A 16,864-nucleotide genomic window follows, 5' to 3' on the forward strand; every position below is an offset into this window, starting at 1 on the left:
TATATTAGTAATAATATTATTTAACTTATTTTTAATTCATATTTTATATTTCAATAAAAGTGATTAATTTAATAGTTAATTTTTTATATACATGTAATATAATTGAATTATAAATCTTATAATTTTAGTTTTAACAAAATATATTTTTAATTTTTAAAATTAAATGATTTACCCAAATGATAGTAAAGATTAGGTTTGGAAAAGTATATGGTTAATATGATCAAATTATAAATATCACCTTCCTTGCTCTCACTTATCTATAGAGAGATTAGAGATACACAAAAGAATTAACACATAATGGGGAAAGCATGTAGTTGGTCTCTTATATCCATTTTCATTATTATCCTTTCATTCTGTGTGTCTGAAATACATGGAAACAAACAAGCTCGGGCTCTGGACAAGTTTTTCAAGGCCAAGTTCAAAGCAGGATCACAAATCAACAGGGGGCACTTCGAGGCACCAGAGATTGTGCATGAAGCCGCCACCGGCGCCGATGTGGGTTCTCAGGCGGGCCTGAAAGAGAAAGACAGAATTGTGAGTTTGCCGGGGCAGCCAAAGGTGAATTTCAGTCAGTATGGAGGGTATGTCACGGTTGACCAATTGGCAGGACGTGCCTATTATTATTACTTTGTGGAAGCTCAAACTTCTAAGGAAACAAAGCCTCTTCTTCTTTGGCTCAATGGAGGTATAACATTCACATTAACTTACAAATGGATCTTCTTAATTGTTAAAATTTTAACAATTAAGAGAAGAAAATGTGATTTTTTACTATTAATTTTATAAATAAAATTAAAAAATATAAAAAATAATAAAAAATTAAAAATTACGTTTTACTCTCTTAATTTTTTTAATAATGAAGAGGGTCCATTTTTCGTAAACTTGGATTGAATAATTTTATCTTTTCCGAAATAAAAATCGAAAATAAAAAAATACATAACTAAATTATATTAGTTCTATTAGTTTTTAACAAATTTAAAAAAAATTAAAAATAAAATTAAAATATTTTTTCCAAACAAAATAGAAATTTACACATTTCTTACATTTTATTTTAGTGAATTAGTCTTTTTGATGATTAGATAAAATATTAACTCAAAATTATACACAACATTATTACATAATGCATGTTATTTGCTAATGAGGTATATCACCAACTTTTTTATTTTTTATTTTTTTTTTATTTTTAAATTTTTATTAAATGGAACATGCTAATAGAGTTGAAGTGTTCCACACTAAAAAACGTGAAAGCTATTTTTTTTCGTTTTAATTTGAAATCCTTAATCAGTAGCGTCCACACATGCTCATGTAGAAATATTCCTTTGACTACTGGCCAAGTACATACCTTCGTCATCTATTTATTTATTTATATTTTGGTGAACATATAAAAATTGTTATTTTCATTTCAAAATAAATATCAAATTAACTAATTTAATATAATTACAATTATCAATATTTTACCGATTACGGATGTCTGTATTACGACAAATTATTTTCTTTTATATCAACAACTTATTCTCCGAAAACAAGGCGGCATTGTTTTTTATATATTGATAATAGTTCAATCTAATATAAGAAAAAATTAATTTTGGTTTACTACATAAAACATTTTATACTGTATTAAAATTAAACTCCTAATATAAATCTCACAATAGACGAAATTCTTTTATCACTTCAACTTATTATTTTTTTTCTCTAATGAAAAACTGTAACAACAATGAAATAATGAGCTGGATACAAATCAATGTAGTTGAACACATTTGCAGTATCCAAATATATTAGTTTACTAATATATACCAAGATAATAATTTGTTAAATTAGGTAATCATTTACAGACATACCTAGTTTGTCAAAATAACAATTATTAGTAATAAAACTAAGAATCTTGCCTGAAAAACTAGTCATGTGCATCCTGTATCAATGGTCTATTTTGTTTTATTACTTACTTATTTAGTTTGGTCTATTTTTCACCCTAAGCCAAAAAAATATCTTTGATTTACTTGTAACTAATATGTTGGTTGAAGGAAAGTACAATAACAAAAAAGATATTACCCCTACCTTCCCAACATTATTTAATTTGTGCTTAATTAATACTTAAAAGAAGAAAATTTTTGGACCTATATCCTGAGATCTCACCTATTCACAAGAGTAGTTCAACCAACATATTTTCTCAATCACACACTCTCAAAAAGTCATAATTATTTGGAAACGCTCATTATTCTTTATTTTCTTATGTTCAGTGAACTGTAATGTTAAATATTTATTTAAGATAGACTGATTAAATAGATTAATAATATGCTAAGAAGAAATTATTTTAATAATGAGTAGTTCCTTTTTTTTTTAAATTGTTATGCCAATGTGCTCTCACATTGGCGGTGATTTGTGTGATGTAATTAGATATTAATTGATCTCTTTGATGTTATTTAACTTGCCCGTACAGTTATATATTCGAATAAATATTTAAATTCGTCCCGTTCACTTATTTTTTAAATTGATTTTAAAATATGTTTTTAATCAAATTTATTTTTTAAAAATTTTAAATTAATCATATTGATTTTTTTGTTATTTTTTTGTTAACGTCAAAATTTATTGATATTATATGTTAAGTGATATTACAACACATACCTAAAAATTTCAATTAGCTGCTAACATTACAAGTTTATAAAATTAGATCAAATCAAAATTTAATTGAGAGAGAATTTTGAGGCATCATAATTCCTCAATTTGAGATTTATTTAATATAATTTTATAAATTTATTATATTAGCGGTCAATTATTACTATCAGATATATATTGTGATATCATTTAATGTGTCATATCAACAAACTCTAATATTAATAACAATAGAAATGACAAAAAAACTAATATGACTAACTTAAAATTTTTAAAAAATAAATTTAATTAAATTTTTAAAAAAAAAAATCAATTTAAATAACAAGTGATCTCTCAGGACTTATGTAACCATCTACTCATATTCTATTCAAGAATACAACAACTAGCTAGAAAAATAAAATCTTACCATGAAAATAAACGTTATTTTTCCTTTTTTTTAGCTAGTTTGTAGGTGCTTTTTTCTTTTTTTCGTCTCTAGCAATTCATTGTTCTGTAAATGCAAAAAGATATATAGAACATTTACCATGGAAAATATGACTTATTTGTATGAATTTCTTAGGCTTTAATGTTTAGGGGAAAAAGTATTCGTTTTTAACGTTTTAGTGCATGTTTGGGCGCCATTATTTTGTTAAAAAAAGATCTTTTTTCAATGAAAAAAGATCTTTTTTTATTTTTTAACGTGTTTGGCAAATTTTTAATAGTAAAAGTAAAAGCACTAGTAAAATAAAAAAAGATCTTTTTTGAGAAGCTGTAATTTACATCTTTTTTTAAAAGATCTTTTTTCCTTAAAAAAATATGTTTTTCATGTAATAAATAAACAAAAAAGTACTTTTATATTGTTATACCCAAACATAATTGATAGATAAAAAGACCTTTTTACATGAGATATCCAAACATAAAATTACTTTTACTTCTCTATAAAATCTTTTAAAAAAAGATAATTCAAAAAAAGATCTTTTCCTAAAAGCTCACCCAAACAAGCCCTTAAAAGAGCTTTCAACGAAGTGACAAATATATTATTTCAAAAGCAACAGTATTCACAAAGATTGTATCAGCACAAAATTATAGATGAAACTATGAAAGAAATTAAAACAATCTCAAATCCTCAAAAGAGTTTGGAAGACAAATCTACCACTTTTTGATAAATAGATAGGTCCTCAAAACAAATTTTTCTTTTAGGATATCAGATCAATTCTATCTTTTTTTTTTCTCTAGTTATTATTATGTATACAGTTTTGATAAAAACTCTACTATAAATACTATAAATATCAATTATTATGTATTTAATATATATAATTTAATTTTTATATACTGTAAAAAAACAGACAGTCAATTATGTAGTATTAGCAAAAGTAGCTAAAAAATTATCTAAATATATTAATCTGATTAGATGATCGTATTAAATTTTTTTACTATTAGTATATTAAATTTAACACACACATATATATGTTTGATATCATAATTTTTTATTAGAGTAATCCACTACCAAAAAACAATTCACAGTATAATCAAACTTTTTACACTTGAATAATTAATTTGTTCATAGCAAAATAATTACATTTTTTATGAATATAAAAATGGATCATCAATCAGCAACCATCATTGCATTTTTGTACTTTTAATTTTATAGATGTTTTTGTTATAACTGTGAAAGAACCTGGTTTGACTATAGGTCCTGGATGTTCATCCCTTGCCTATGGTGCAATGCAAGAACTTGGACCCTTCCGAGTAAACAGTGATGGACGAACACTTTACCTAAATAGATATCGTTGGAATCATGGTATGTATGTATATATATACTAGCTCAATTGATTTCCTTTACTTGAGTAATTTATTTCTAACATATTATGTTGTGACTTAACTGAATAAATTGAAGCTGCAAATGTTTTGTTCCTGGAGTCACCTACTGGAGTGGGATTTTCTTACTCAAACAGATCATCAGATTATGCTGATTTTCATAATGGTGACAAGAAAACAGCAGCAGATAACTATGTATTCTTGGTGAATTGGTTGGAGAGGTTTCCTGAATATAAGAAGAGGGATTTCTTCATTGCTGGGGAGAGTTATGCAGGGCATTATGTTCCTGAACTTGCACATACTATTCTCTACCATAACAACAAGGCCAACAAAACAATCGTCAACCTTAAAGGAATACTGGTATTCAATTACATTATTATTGCCTCTCTATTTCTCCCCTATGGATTTTGTGATTCTTATTTTAATAATGTAACTGTTTTTTTTTTTTATAAATTCATACAAAGATATTCTGGAAATAAATAATATCTCGAGTAACATTATCAAAAATAAAAAAGAGTATGAGAATTCCATGTATTTTTAAATTTAAATATTGTGCTTCAATGAGTGAAACACGGTCTTATTAACCAAAATGGGATAATAATAATAATAATAAAATGGAAAAAACTTCACGTGAAGTTGATAGTTGAGAGTTATTAAATGATTTGATTGATTTGACTAAATTTTTATTTAACAGCTCTTAACTATCAACTTTACGTGAAATTGACTGCATCTAAATTTTCACTTAATAATATAAGGGGATGGGAATATTGCAGACATAAGTCATTGTTGGAAATTCGCCATCCGTGGATTGCTGTGTTTTTAAATAAAATAAAATTGGGATTTATACATTCAGTACAATTCAATCTCCCCAAACTGTATTTTTTGAATTTTAAAAGAAAATTACAAAAAAAATGAGTCTCTAATTTTTTAATTCAAAGATATATAAATCGTTGATTAATTGAAAATATAAAAACATCCTTAATCTTTTAAAATATGAAATATTTAAATTTTTTCATCTAAAATATTTAAAGATTAATCAGTCTTTTAAAGGGACTTAGATATATCGTATTTTAAAAAAGTAAAAGACGTTTTTATATTTTTATAATTAGTGGATGATTTATTTGTCTTTGAAATAAAAAATTAAAGAATTATTTATGGTTTATTCTGATAATTTGCAATCAGGCATTTCTAAATTGTATTGTTTGAATTTTTCTAATATATTGTATATTTGCGTAACGTCTCCATATATACATAAAACACTAAATTCTCCAATAATACTGTATTTTATACTTTAGTCCCCAATATATAAAAAAATAAACTAGCCGATTTCATGAAGTAGTATGAGAAAAATGATATTAATGAAACAAAAGTATATTATTATTATTATTATGATGCAGATTGGGAATGCAGTGATAAACGATGAAACAGACGATGCTGGAATGTACGATTTTCTTGCAAGCCATGCAATAATCTCAGACAATGTTGCACACGACATCAACACATATTGTGATTATAAGTCTTCAGATCCTTCCGATCCGCGTAGCCTCCTGTGCGATACAGCAGGGGATGCATTTAATAGGGCTACTCGTTTCATTGATATCTACAACATCTATGCTCCACTTTTTTGCCCCAATGAAAACCTCACAAAACGGCCCAAGAAGCACTCTGTGAGATTCGAATTCCAATTATTGAACCTTCAATTGTGATACAAGCTAAGTTAGTGAAATATTTGATGTGTTTAACTTTTGAATATCATAATTGTTTGTCCATAAATAGCTTAACTAATATTTATATATTTTAACCAACTAAAATCGGTCTAGTGGTAAGCTCACTTATTCATTTAAATAAGTGTTAGAGTTGAAATTCTGTTTTGTATATACAAGTATTCATTATATTCATTGGTGGATTTTAATTATTTATTTTTGGTGTGTGTGGAGCAGCTTGTTACTGATCCGTGTAGTGATAATTATGTGGTTGCATATCTTAACCGGGCAGAGGTTCAAGAGGCCCTCCATGCGAATGTTACCAAACTCAAGTATGACTGGCAACCTTGCAGTGGTGTCATGGGCAGGTGGGGTGATTCCCCTTCAACCATGCTTCCCCTTCTACATGAATTCCTTCACAACGGACTAAGGCTCTGGATTTTCAGGTACTCATAATAAGGTTTTGCATAACATATATATGAGAGTGTGCATAACATACAAATTGCATTTGATTTCTTGCTACTATATTATCTATCCAGATTTTATAGAATTCTGTTAGTTTTAGTCCGATTATTTTATTCAGAGCTATTAGAGCAGGATCTATTTTTTGGGAATATAAGTTAAAGTAATAACAAGAATATTTTTAATAGAACATCTTTATTATATCACAAATTAGAAAGTCTATGAAAAATAAATTTAATTATATTAGTGTCTATAATAGATTTTTTTTGTATAATACTAATAATCAATAAAATCTCATTCGTAAGTGCTACAAAATTTCGTACATTAAATTAATTAAAAAAAAAAGGAGAAAGGAAAACTTTCATTGATTTTTTCTCTCTGATTCTATATCTCTAATTATGAAATATGTATGAGAGCAATTACTTTTTGTCTTTTGAGTAAAAGTTAGATATTGCCACATAATATCACTTTTAATTTGATAAGATTTTTATATAAATATATACGTTTCATATTGAAAGTAAAATTTTTCAAATAAAAATGATATTATCAAATTTAGGTGTAATGATATTCATTCTCTTAAACTCATTGCTTAAATAGTACTATCCTTTTCATATATATTTTTTTTGTTTGGTAATCAAGTAATTTTTGGTAATCATTCTTTTCAAATGTTTGAGTCGCAATATATATAACATTTTTTTCATGAAGACATATATTAAATTCTTTTCAATTTTTATTTAGATTATATAATACTTAGTAGATTCATATTTCATTAGCCGTCATAATTAGTCGCCGAATTTTTTGGTTTAGAAACCAGTTCTGGTTTCAAGTGTCGATTTATCCTAATCTTTGAAACAAGTTTATCGTAGTTGTAGCATTCTCTTCTCGTTCTTTGGTTCACGTAAATTATTCTAATAAATGTATGTGTACTGGTGAATTATTAATTATTTATTGTTGTTTATATATATCAAATGATATGCAGTGGTGACGTGGATGGAAGGGTTCCTGTTACTTCAACAAAGTATTCAATTAAGAAGATGAACCTTTCTGTTGAAACTGCTTGGCATCCTTGGTATCTGTTTGCAGAGGTAATAACCAATAATTGTTCTTACACAATTCTTTTTTGTTTCATTTTCTTTTTATGCTTTAAGAATTAGAGAAATAATACTTCCAACATCTTTTAGTACACTTTAGCAATTAATTTTATATAAAATTTACTGTATCTAATTTTCAATCATATATTTATATGAATTTAATTTTAATATATTATCAGTATAAAATAATTTATATATACATCTAATTACGTAAAATTATGTTAATAAAAATAATTATTTTTTATATTAATTATATAAATTATTATTAAAAAATTAATATAATTAAATTATTATATAAAATATTTTATATTGTCAATGTATTAAAATTAAATATATTATATTCATTTTTTTATATTAAAAAAAAGTGTGCACAAATGTGATTTTATTTTATGAAACTGAATTGGAAACAGGCTGGTGGGTATACAGAAGTGTACAAGGGAGGGTTAACTTTTGCGACAGTAAGAGGAGCAGGGCATCAAGTGCCAAGCTACCAGCCAGCAAGAGCCTTTTCTCTCCTCAAACACTTTTTAGACGGCACCCCGCTTCCAGATACTACAAGATACACTTAATTTGTCCTGCAAGATTTTTCTTCTTTTTTTCCTTATTTAATATATAAATAATGATAATAATGATGATCTCTCGCTAGAAGGCAAATTAATTTCGTATTGGATTTTGATTTGAACTTCTACTGCATGAGAATTAGTGAAAATAATAGTGTTTATTATCGGTTTATTAATAATTTTTTATTGGATGTTTCTTTTTTTTATTCAATTTCTTTTTTAACAGAGTTTGTTGAAAAATATAAAACCTACATTTTGTGTAAAATCTAAAAAGTGAATTAAATAAATAATAATATAAAATAATAACAAGATTTAAATAGGAAAATAGTTAGATTTAATAAAAATTTTATAAAATCTAAAATTATAATATTAAAAAAATTTAATAATTAAATTGGGATTCTATCATGTTATGCGAGAATGGAGTCGATTTATAGAGAACAAGGGATTTGGCTGTCATTAATGAGTAGGCCCTAGGGCATCGGATCACGAAAACGCATCAAAATATAACCTTGCATTAATTGTAGCCAAAATGACGTGATATGTGTGGCCTTGGAACTTGGAAGTACAGGGAAGCCAACTCCGTTCTAGACTTCTAGCACAATGGTAAAAGATTTGATGGTCTAAACAATTTCTAAATTATTAAATGGTGGTAGTAACAAAATATATTTTTTAAAATTTTTAATAATTATTAAATAGTTTTTGTTTAATTTTAATTAATTTTATATACATTATTTAATTATAAAATTTATTTTTTATTTTATAAATAATTATTTTATTATTTATTGGTTATAGTCTATTTTATCTTTAAAATTTTATCATTAAATTCTATAAATATTTAACGGTAATTTTTTTCAATTTTATTTTAATGTTCAAATCTTAGTCTTATATTTTTTAATCTTAAGATTATTTATTTTTTAATCTGTTATCAATTTGTTTTTCAATTATCCAATTCTATAATTGTGATATTTATAAATCTCCTTTCACTGTGATTATCACACTACAAGAAAGAAGGTATGTCGCCACGCTTTTTTTTTTTTGCTATACTTTAAAAGTATGGCTAAAAGGGGTCAATGGCCACGCTTTTATAAGGGTGATGATTGATTAGAGATTTGTGGTAAAAGATCTTTTACAAACTTCAAAATAAGTGAACAAGGTTTGATTTCTTTAAAAGTATAAACATCTCCGAAACCCTTTACTCTCACCATCATTATCTTCTCTCAAATCAACATTTAGACTCTCTATTTGTAAGCATTCAAGCATTCAAGGTTCTCAAGCTCTCAGCAAGATACAAGTTTCACCCTCATCAATCCGGGTTATTTTAATATAATTAGGCATTTAATCTGATAATTGCTTATTCAATCCTTTAATCTTTATGGAAACGATATCCACTCACCGTGGTATTATTTAGATGATTCGGTGTACTTGTCGATATTAGTGAGTTTTCATTTTTGCTCATCAAAAAAACAGAGACGGTGGCATATCAAAGCGGCACCATTGAGGAGAACAAGAACGACGAGTTCCAGTGGAACCTAGGAGGAGCATAGACGATGTGCAACCAGGAAAAACGAAGCAATAGAGGTGGGTTGTGCGCAGAAGTAGACCTCTCCATCGCGATCTCGGTCTCTCAGTGGCGGCACGAATGAGCAGCGGCAACCACGACGATCAAAGCGGTAGCTTCCCTAGTCCTTGAAGTTCTCTTCGTCAAAGTGTTGTCGTCGCTATCGAAGAGCAGGGGATTCAAATATCCTTTTCCTCCCTTTTCTGGCGATAATGCCGAAGACAAGTGGCGGTAGTAGTTTTGACGGTCGTGGTGGTTTCAAATCTCTCTCTCTCTCTCTCTCTCTCTCTCTCTCTCTCATTTGCATTCTCTTTCTTTTCTTTCATGGTGGTGGCAGTGGTGGCAGATTTTTTACTGTCACTATCTAATCTTTTTTCTGTCGTATTTTCAAAATATATGAATTATTATGATGTTGTTGTTGAGTTTGAAGGATTGGATTCTTTAATTTTTTCTCTTGAATTTGAAAGTTGTATTGTTGTTGATGATGGGTTCTTAAATCTATTGTTGATTATGAATAAAATGGATAGTTGTGGGAAGAAATGGCTGATAGTTGGTGGGATAAGGCGGTGGTAGTGGTATTGGTGGGAAATACAGAGTGTGCTAGTGCAATAGCGGATATTTTTGTCTTTTAAAAAATTATTTTTTCAAAAGGATGATTTTAATACCAAATGAAACGGGGACGATTTCGAATAAAAAATAAAATTAGAGACGAATCATAGTTTTAAAAATCGAATCAGACCGACTGGTTCAATTGAGTTAATTAGAAATCGATCACCTAGTCGGTTCGGTTGATCTTATAAACCAAATGGCGAAAAATCGATTAAAAAATCAAACGAACTCGCGGTTAACCGATGGATCGCTCGATTTATTTAAGGGTTTCGGGTTCAATTACAATTCCTTAAAATGGTGTCGTTAACCTTTAAAAAAAAAGAAAGAAATATCCTATTCCTCGAAAGTCCCAAACGTAGCCCGTAGCTAGGGGTGTTCATGGGTCGAGTGAAACTGGATTTGTCCTGACTCAGACCCGACCCTAAATATACACCGAATATATTTTTTAGACCCTAACCCTCCCCTAGACCCGATAAAATATAAATATTTTCGGGCCACAACTATATCGGGTCCAAACCGGGTCTTTATTTAAAGCTTTAACAATAATTTATAAAGAAACTTATTTATAATGCACTTATTTATAAAGAAGAAACTTGTTATTGAAAAGTTGATATCCATATTTGATGTTTGTTTGATCTATTTTCTAATTCAACAAGTGTGATTAAAAATAAAATAATAAGCTTATAATTAATATAACATAATATTGAAATTAATTTAAAACATATATATCTTAGTTCTCTTAGGGTGCACATGAGTCCGGTGAAGCCAGGTTTGACCTGGACCCTACTCGAAATAATGACCAGGTCTATTTTTGAGACCCTTGCCTGGCCCTAGACTTGATAAAATCACACCAAATTAGCCCCTAAAATGTTCGGAACCGGACCGGGTCTTCGGTCCAGATCGAGCCATGTGCACCCCTACTCGCAGCCCCAGTCCCACTCCTTTTTTTCTCTCTGAAATTCAAATTGCCAGTGGAGAACCTTAGTCCCCAAACATAGCTCGCAGTCCCATAGCCCTACAACCACCGTCCCTCTTCGAAGTCATCGCGAACTCTTCCCCTCCGGAGACAGGCGTCGCGTGTGGAAGCTTTGTGGCTGTCGTAGGAAGCTCTGTGGCCGTCCTAGAAAGTTCTATTGCCGTCGGGTGGAAGCTATGTTGCGATCATCGTCTCGTCTGTTCGAGCGCTCTTTTTCTGTTTTCGCCAGCAATTTCCACTCCTCCGTCGTCGCTGTCACTTTTCTTTTTCTCTCGCCGCCGGTAAGCATTGTTGGCCCGAATTATTTTTGCTTGTTTTGTAATTTCTATTGTTGTTAATAATATTGGGTTGGTGATTTTCAAGTTTTGATAATACTTTTGTAGTTTTGTTAATAATACTGGTATTAGTGATTTTTTGATCATTTTAGTTGCTGAATGATTCTCTTGAATATTTTTTGTTGAGTTGATTTTGTTCATTTTTTTTGTATGTTAGTTATCTGTTTATGAAGGAGATATTAGAATACTTAATGATGACTATGATTTGTGATGAGTTGTTCTTTTAATTAGTTAAAAATTTGTCTGTTAATATTTCTTTTGAGAGGAGTTCTTTGGTGATTATGAATTTTTTGCCTAAATTGCCTAAAAATAGAGATAGAAGAAGATGAGTCTCACTCTTTTATTTTTGAATTCCATATCTAAAATTTAAGAACCATAAAAAATGCCATTTTTTATGATAGAATATTATATGTTTGTCATTACTTGGGTTTTGGTTGTTTTTAATTATGAACTTTAATGTTTAAAAATGTTCATAAACTTTTAATATTAAATTATATATAATTTGTCATATTGATAATAAAGTGAGTTCTCAATTTTAAAAGAATTAATAAAAATAAAAAATATGTTTTTCTATTATTCTTATGTTGTTGTTTTGGGTTTTAGGAGTGCAATCAAACAATGAAATTATTTACTAATGGTGAATTGGTGGTTTATAATAATAAATTTTGTTATAAATAAAAGTGTATTAGTAAAAGTTTGAACATAATAGATAATTAAAAAAATACATTTATAAAAAATAAACAAAAAAGACTTAAAAATATATTTATCTTTCTTAAAAAAATTCGTTATTTTTTTTAAATATCACAAAAATTAATCCTCGCTAATAGTTTTGATACTAAAGATTTTTTTAATAATTAAATTTTTAGAGTTTTTTTTTTTTTTTTGTAGCCTCCTGTTTCTTAGGAAGCATCTCTGTGCTTATCAATTTTCTATTCGATGCTACTGCGTGGTGCGTAGAGCAACATGAGCGTACATGACACGCTGCGCAGAGGACTATCCATGGCTGCGAAAAATCCTTCGATTAAGGTATGGGACTTCTCCTATTCACACTTTGTTTCTCATTCTTATCCTATAATGCTCGAATCGAATAAATAAGATATATGTTGCATCTGCGACCAAGCTCACGGACTGTGCAGCATTTCGCCTCCGCAGCAACAAAAACATGACTGAATAAACGGTTTCAAATATTTTACAGTTTCTCCTCTTTCATTCAACTTTTTAATGGGTGCACTTTGCACTCTTGCAATTTAAAATTGCAACTGATTAGTTATTAGTCTTATTTTTTCTCTTTTCTTCCCTTCCCTGTAATGTAATGTAATTGACAAATGGTAGCGTTTTGTTTTGTCCCTTTTTTGGAGACCTAATGCTGACTTTTGTAGTGGAGGTTTCGATAGATCAAAATATAGTATGTGTCAAGCTCGAAGACAGATTAGTATCAATTAAATATCAATTTAATGCAATAGTATCGATTAGCCTTTTTTACAAACCTGTTAAGACGTATTAGTAAAAGTAAAATTGGTTGATGTTAGTTATCTTCAACAGATTATTTTGGGTTCTTCTTCCAAGGCTCGAAGACAGATTCTTGCTGAGATGGGATACGAGTTTACCATAATGGTATATGTACTAGCGTGTATTGTGGCTTTGTAAATTTTTAATTCCTAATTGGTTACCATAACAGAAGGCTGAGCATATTTATTTTGGCTTAAAATTTAGACTGCGGATATTGATGAGAAAAGTATCAGGAAGGAAAAGCCAGAAGATTTGGTTATGGCATTGGCTGAGGCGAAGGTATGAATGTTTGGTTCAATTATTACTGTTATTATTATTACAACTCTTCCAAATGCAATGACTTCCACCTTGGATGCTGAGATAAAAATTACAGTCCAAGTAGAGTGTCTTATGTCTTATTTTAGATAGACCCAAATTGACTCACCCTTAAAATTTCAATGAGCACCTTGTGCATTTACTCTCCATTATTACTATGTTCTTAATTTGGCTGGCTTGATCTTGATCCTTCAATTTTTTAGAGTAATTAGTCCGCATTGCTATTTCGATTCCGTAGTGATGTACTGCATTAGGCAGTGACAATTATCCAATGGCTGGCGAATCATTGTGCATTATGTATATCTATATGATAATTAGGGTAAGCTGTGTTTGGTAATAAATCGAAATTAAAAAATTTGAGACATGACAGAGATATGTTGCTTCTTTATATATCTATCTGTTTCTCCGAATAAGTTTGTATAACCCAATCTCCCATGTATTTTTAATTTTTATCTTAGTACGGTTACCAAACGGGGCCTTAATAGACTGAATATTAATTTTTTTTGTCTATTCTAGATCGAAAAATAATGTGATGACTAAAAAGAGAGTGGGATGAAAAGATTTTGTATTCTTATTGTTCAGTTAATGCTACAAGAACTTCACTCCACTCTCCTTCTCAAGCTTCTACATGAAGCAAAGCGCATGCTTGATAATGAAAACCAGCTGAAACACAATCATATATTTATTTGGTTTTGAAGATTTTTTTTCTGATAAATAAAATATCTGTTCAAGGTCTCTTGTATCTAGTTGTTGTGACTGAATATGCAGAAAGATTGCAGGTTTCATGTTATCAGCCAGTAATTTCATCTAAATAAGCACATAAACTAAAAGAATGGTATGATTTTTCCAAAATGCATTTAGTATTCTTACGTTTTGATATTCTTATTAGGCAGATGCTATTGTGCAAAAGCTACTAATTGGAAGTAACTTGGAGAAAGATGGTCCCACCACTTTGTTAATTACTGCAGATACTGTATGTATGGACTATTTCTTTTATCTTTTAAGTTTTATTTGTTTAATTTTAGTAATGCATTATTGGAAAGAAACTTCAGATAACATATCTGCCAGCAACTTTCCGTGTTATGCCTTTGACATGCCTAGCCTGCTGATATTGTTTTTCATCCCAGTTGAAGTTCTATTAGCTATCTATGATGTATGCATTTTTCTATTTTTGTATGACCCTATTCTCATGTAAGTATATATTAGTGGGAAGAAAGGAGTAAAGTCACATTTTTGCGGAAAATAATGAATCCTCCTTAGCAAAAGCTTACTCCTTCCATTTTTCCATTTTATAAATCTATTGAGAACAGTGTTGTGCACTTACACTTTCTGGGGGGCAATTCTCACATACTTTCTACTCTTCATTTAAAATTTATATAATACTTTTCTAAGCCTATTTCTGTCTTTACAAATGTTCTGTAGGTTGTGGTATACCAAGGAATAATCAGGGAAAAGCCAACTAGTGAGAAGGAAGCTCGGGAATTCATCAAAGGTTTAATTTGGCTCTGTTTCTGTTTTATATGTACACATGCCAGGAACATTCACAAATTCAAATAATTTGCAGGATATTCTGGTAGCCATGCAGGTGTTGTAGGATCTGTTATGGTTACTAACCTCGTCACTAGAAAGCGCTCTGGGGGATGGGATAGTGCAGAGGTGCAAGTTGTTGATGCTTGAGTTTGTTCAATATTTTTCTCTATCTGCAGATAGCTAACATCTCTCATTGTTAAGACAGGTTTATTTCCATGAAATACCAGATGAGGTCATTGATGATCTGGTAACCTTTTTTTTTCTTTTAATTTTTTGTAATTATACTTTTCACCCGTTTCACTGAGCTAAGTATGGAGGTGAAAATAGTACTTGAACTTGTTTTCAAGATCCTTGAAACTTTCCTTTAGGGAATTTGTGTTAGTGAATATGTTATGGACTAGGGTATTATGGGGTTTCCAAAGTCACACGTCGAGTAATATTGGATGCTTGATGTTGTATTTAAGGAGAGTGGTTCTTCTTTCTTAATAGCTAGCTTTTAAGGTGTGATTCTCCCCTTTTCTTAGGTTTTGAGTTTTCTTATTTGTTGGGAGCTTTGCAGATTGACGATGGAGTTACATTTAGAGTTGCTGGCGGTTTGATGCTGGAACATCCACTAACATTACCATTTGTAGATGCAGTGGTTAGTTATGTTTCTTTCTCCATAACGTTCTTCCTTAGAAGTTTATGTTGCTATTCATGCGCATTAACATCAGTTCATTTAGAAATATCACATTACCAGCACAGCAAAATCCATTAACCTACTCTTCTTTGAGCATATTCTCTTTCTGGGACTTAATGTCAAGAATGTCAAGATTGTTGTCTCTCCCCATTTTATTGTGGGCTTATTTTGCTTCCAAAATCACATCTTTGTTGCTATGATAATGGGATTGGTTTCCTAGATAACCAGGTTACATAACATCCCCATTACACAAACACAAATAAGCATTGAATATAACATGATATGATACATAAATACAGCAATTTTATGAAATATTAGTTACAAATTTGAGAAGTTTAAAGTATGAGATATGCATATACGCATACGATATGCATACGTGTGTAAAAATGAAGTATTTGTGGTTTGCGCATTAATATATAATTATATACCAAGGGGATAGATGTGGATTGGTTATTTAGGTTTTTTTTGTTTCCTAAAATTTCATATGAATTTAATTTTGATGCACTCTCAATGTAAACAAATTTTATACATGCATTCAATTACAAATATTTTTTTTCTTCTCAAGACTTGAATCTAAGACTACTAATTAAAGACTAATACCTAACCTTTTCTCATACCAATAATTTTTTACTAATTTTAAATTTATTGCTGCTACACAAATTGAATAAAAAAAATGGTGGATTAGTCCACTAGTCATAATGTTTCTCTTGAGTTGGATGTTAGTACAGATTCTTCTCTCTTTCTGCCATTTTGTTATCAAAGCTAGTTTCTTCTTTTTGCCAGGTTGGTTCAACTGATACTGTGATGGGACTTTCCAAAGACCTAACAGAGAAACTCTTACTGGAAGTTCTATAGCTGCTGCAATCATGTGAATCGTGTTCCAATTGATGTAATTGCTAAGACTACTGCAACCATATTCAAATGTTTGAATTGATGCGAACGATTCGTGTAGTTCAAAGTATAGGCAAGAAGGTGCAAGACCTTTCTGAATGTGCAATTTTCAATCACAATATGTAATAGTATATTATTTAACTTCTGTGCTTCATTGCTTCGTACTTTTTAGCAATGCCATGTATGTGTAATATTTCACTTTCCCTTAAACGGCTAAGGAAATAAACAAAGATGAAAACCTA

General features: G+C 29.5%; 2 protein-coding genes across 2 annotated transcripts; both read left to right on the forward strand.

Annotated features, from left to right (window-relative positions):
• Positions 1-275: 275 nt before the first annotated feature.
• On the forward strand, positions 276-8,396 carry LOC112707540 (serine carboxypeptidase-like 40). Its single transcript, XM_025759300.3, has 7 exons — positions 276-685; positions 4,280-4,387; positions 4,484-4,764; positions 5,802-6,071; positions 6,345-6,553; positions 7,549-7,654; positions 8,071-8,396. The coding sequence occupies exons 1-7, from the start codon at positions 298-300 to the stop codon at positions 8,227-8,229; spliced, it is 1,521 nt and encodes a 506-aa protein (XP_025615085.1). The 5' UTR covers positions 276-297; the 3' UTR covers positions 8,230-8,396.
• Positions 8,397-12,517: 4,121 nt separating this feature from the next.
• LOC112707541 (uncharacterized) lies at positions 12,518-16,864 on the forward strand. The gene is made up of 9 exons (XM_025759301.2): positions 12,518-12,724; positions 13,241-13,312; positions 13,412-13,486; positions 14,412-14,495; positions 14,945-15,014; positions 15,087-15,178; positions 15,258-15,299; positions 15,612-15,692; positions 16,515-16,864. Exons 1-9 carry the CDS (start codon positions 12,662-12,664, stop codon positions 16,584-16,586), a joined length of 651 nt encoding a protein of 216 aa, XP_025615086.1. The 5' UTR covers positions 12,518-12,661; the 3' UTR covers positions 16,587-16,864.

Source organism: Arachis hypogaea, chromosome 8 (assembly GCF_003086295.3).
Source record: "Arachis hypogaea cultivar Tifrunner chromosome 8, arahy.Tifrunner.gnm2.J5K5, whole genome shotgun sequence".
Classification (NCBI taxonomy): domain Eukaryota; kingdom Viridiplantae; phylum Streptophyta; class Magnoliopsida; order Fabales; family Fabaceae; genus Arachis; species Arachis hypogaea.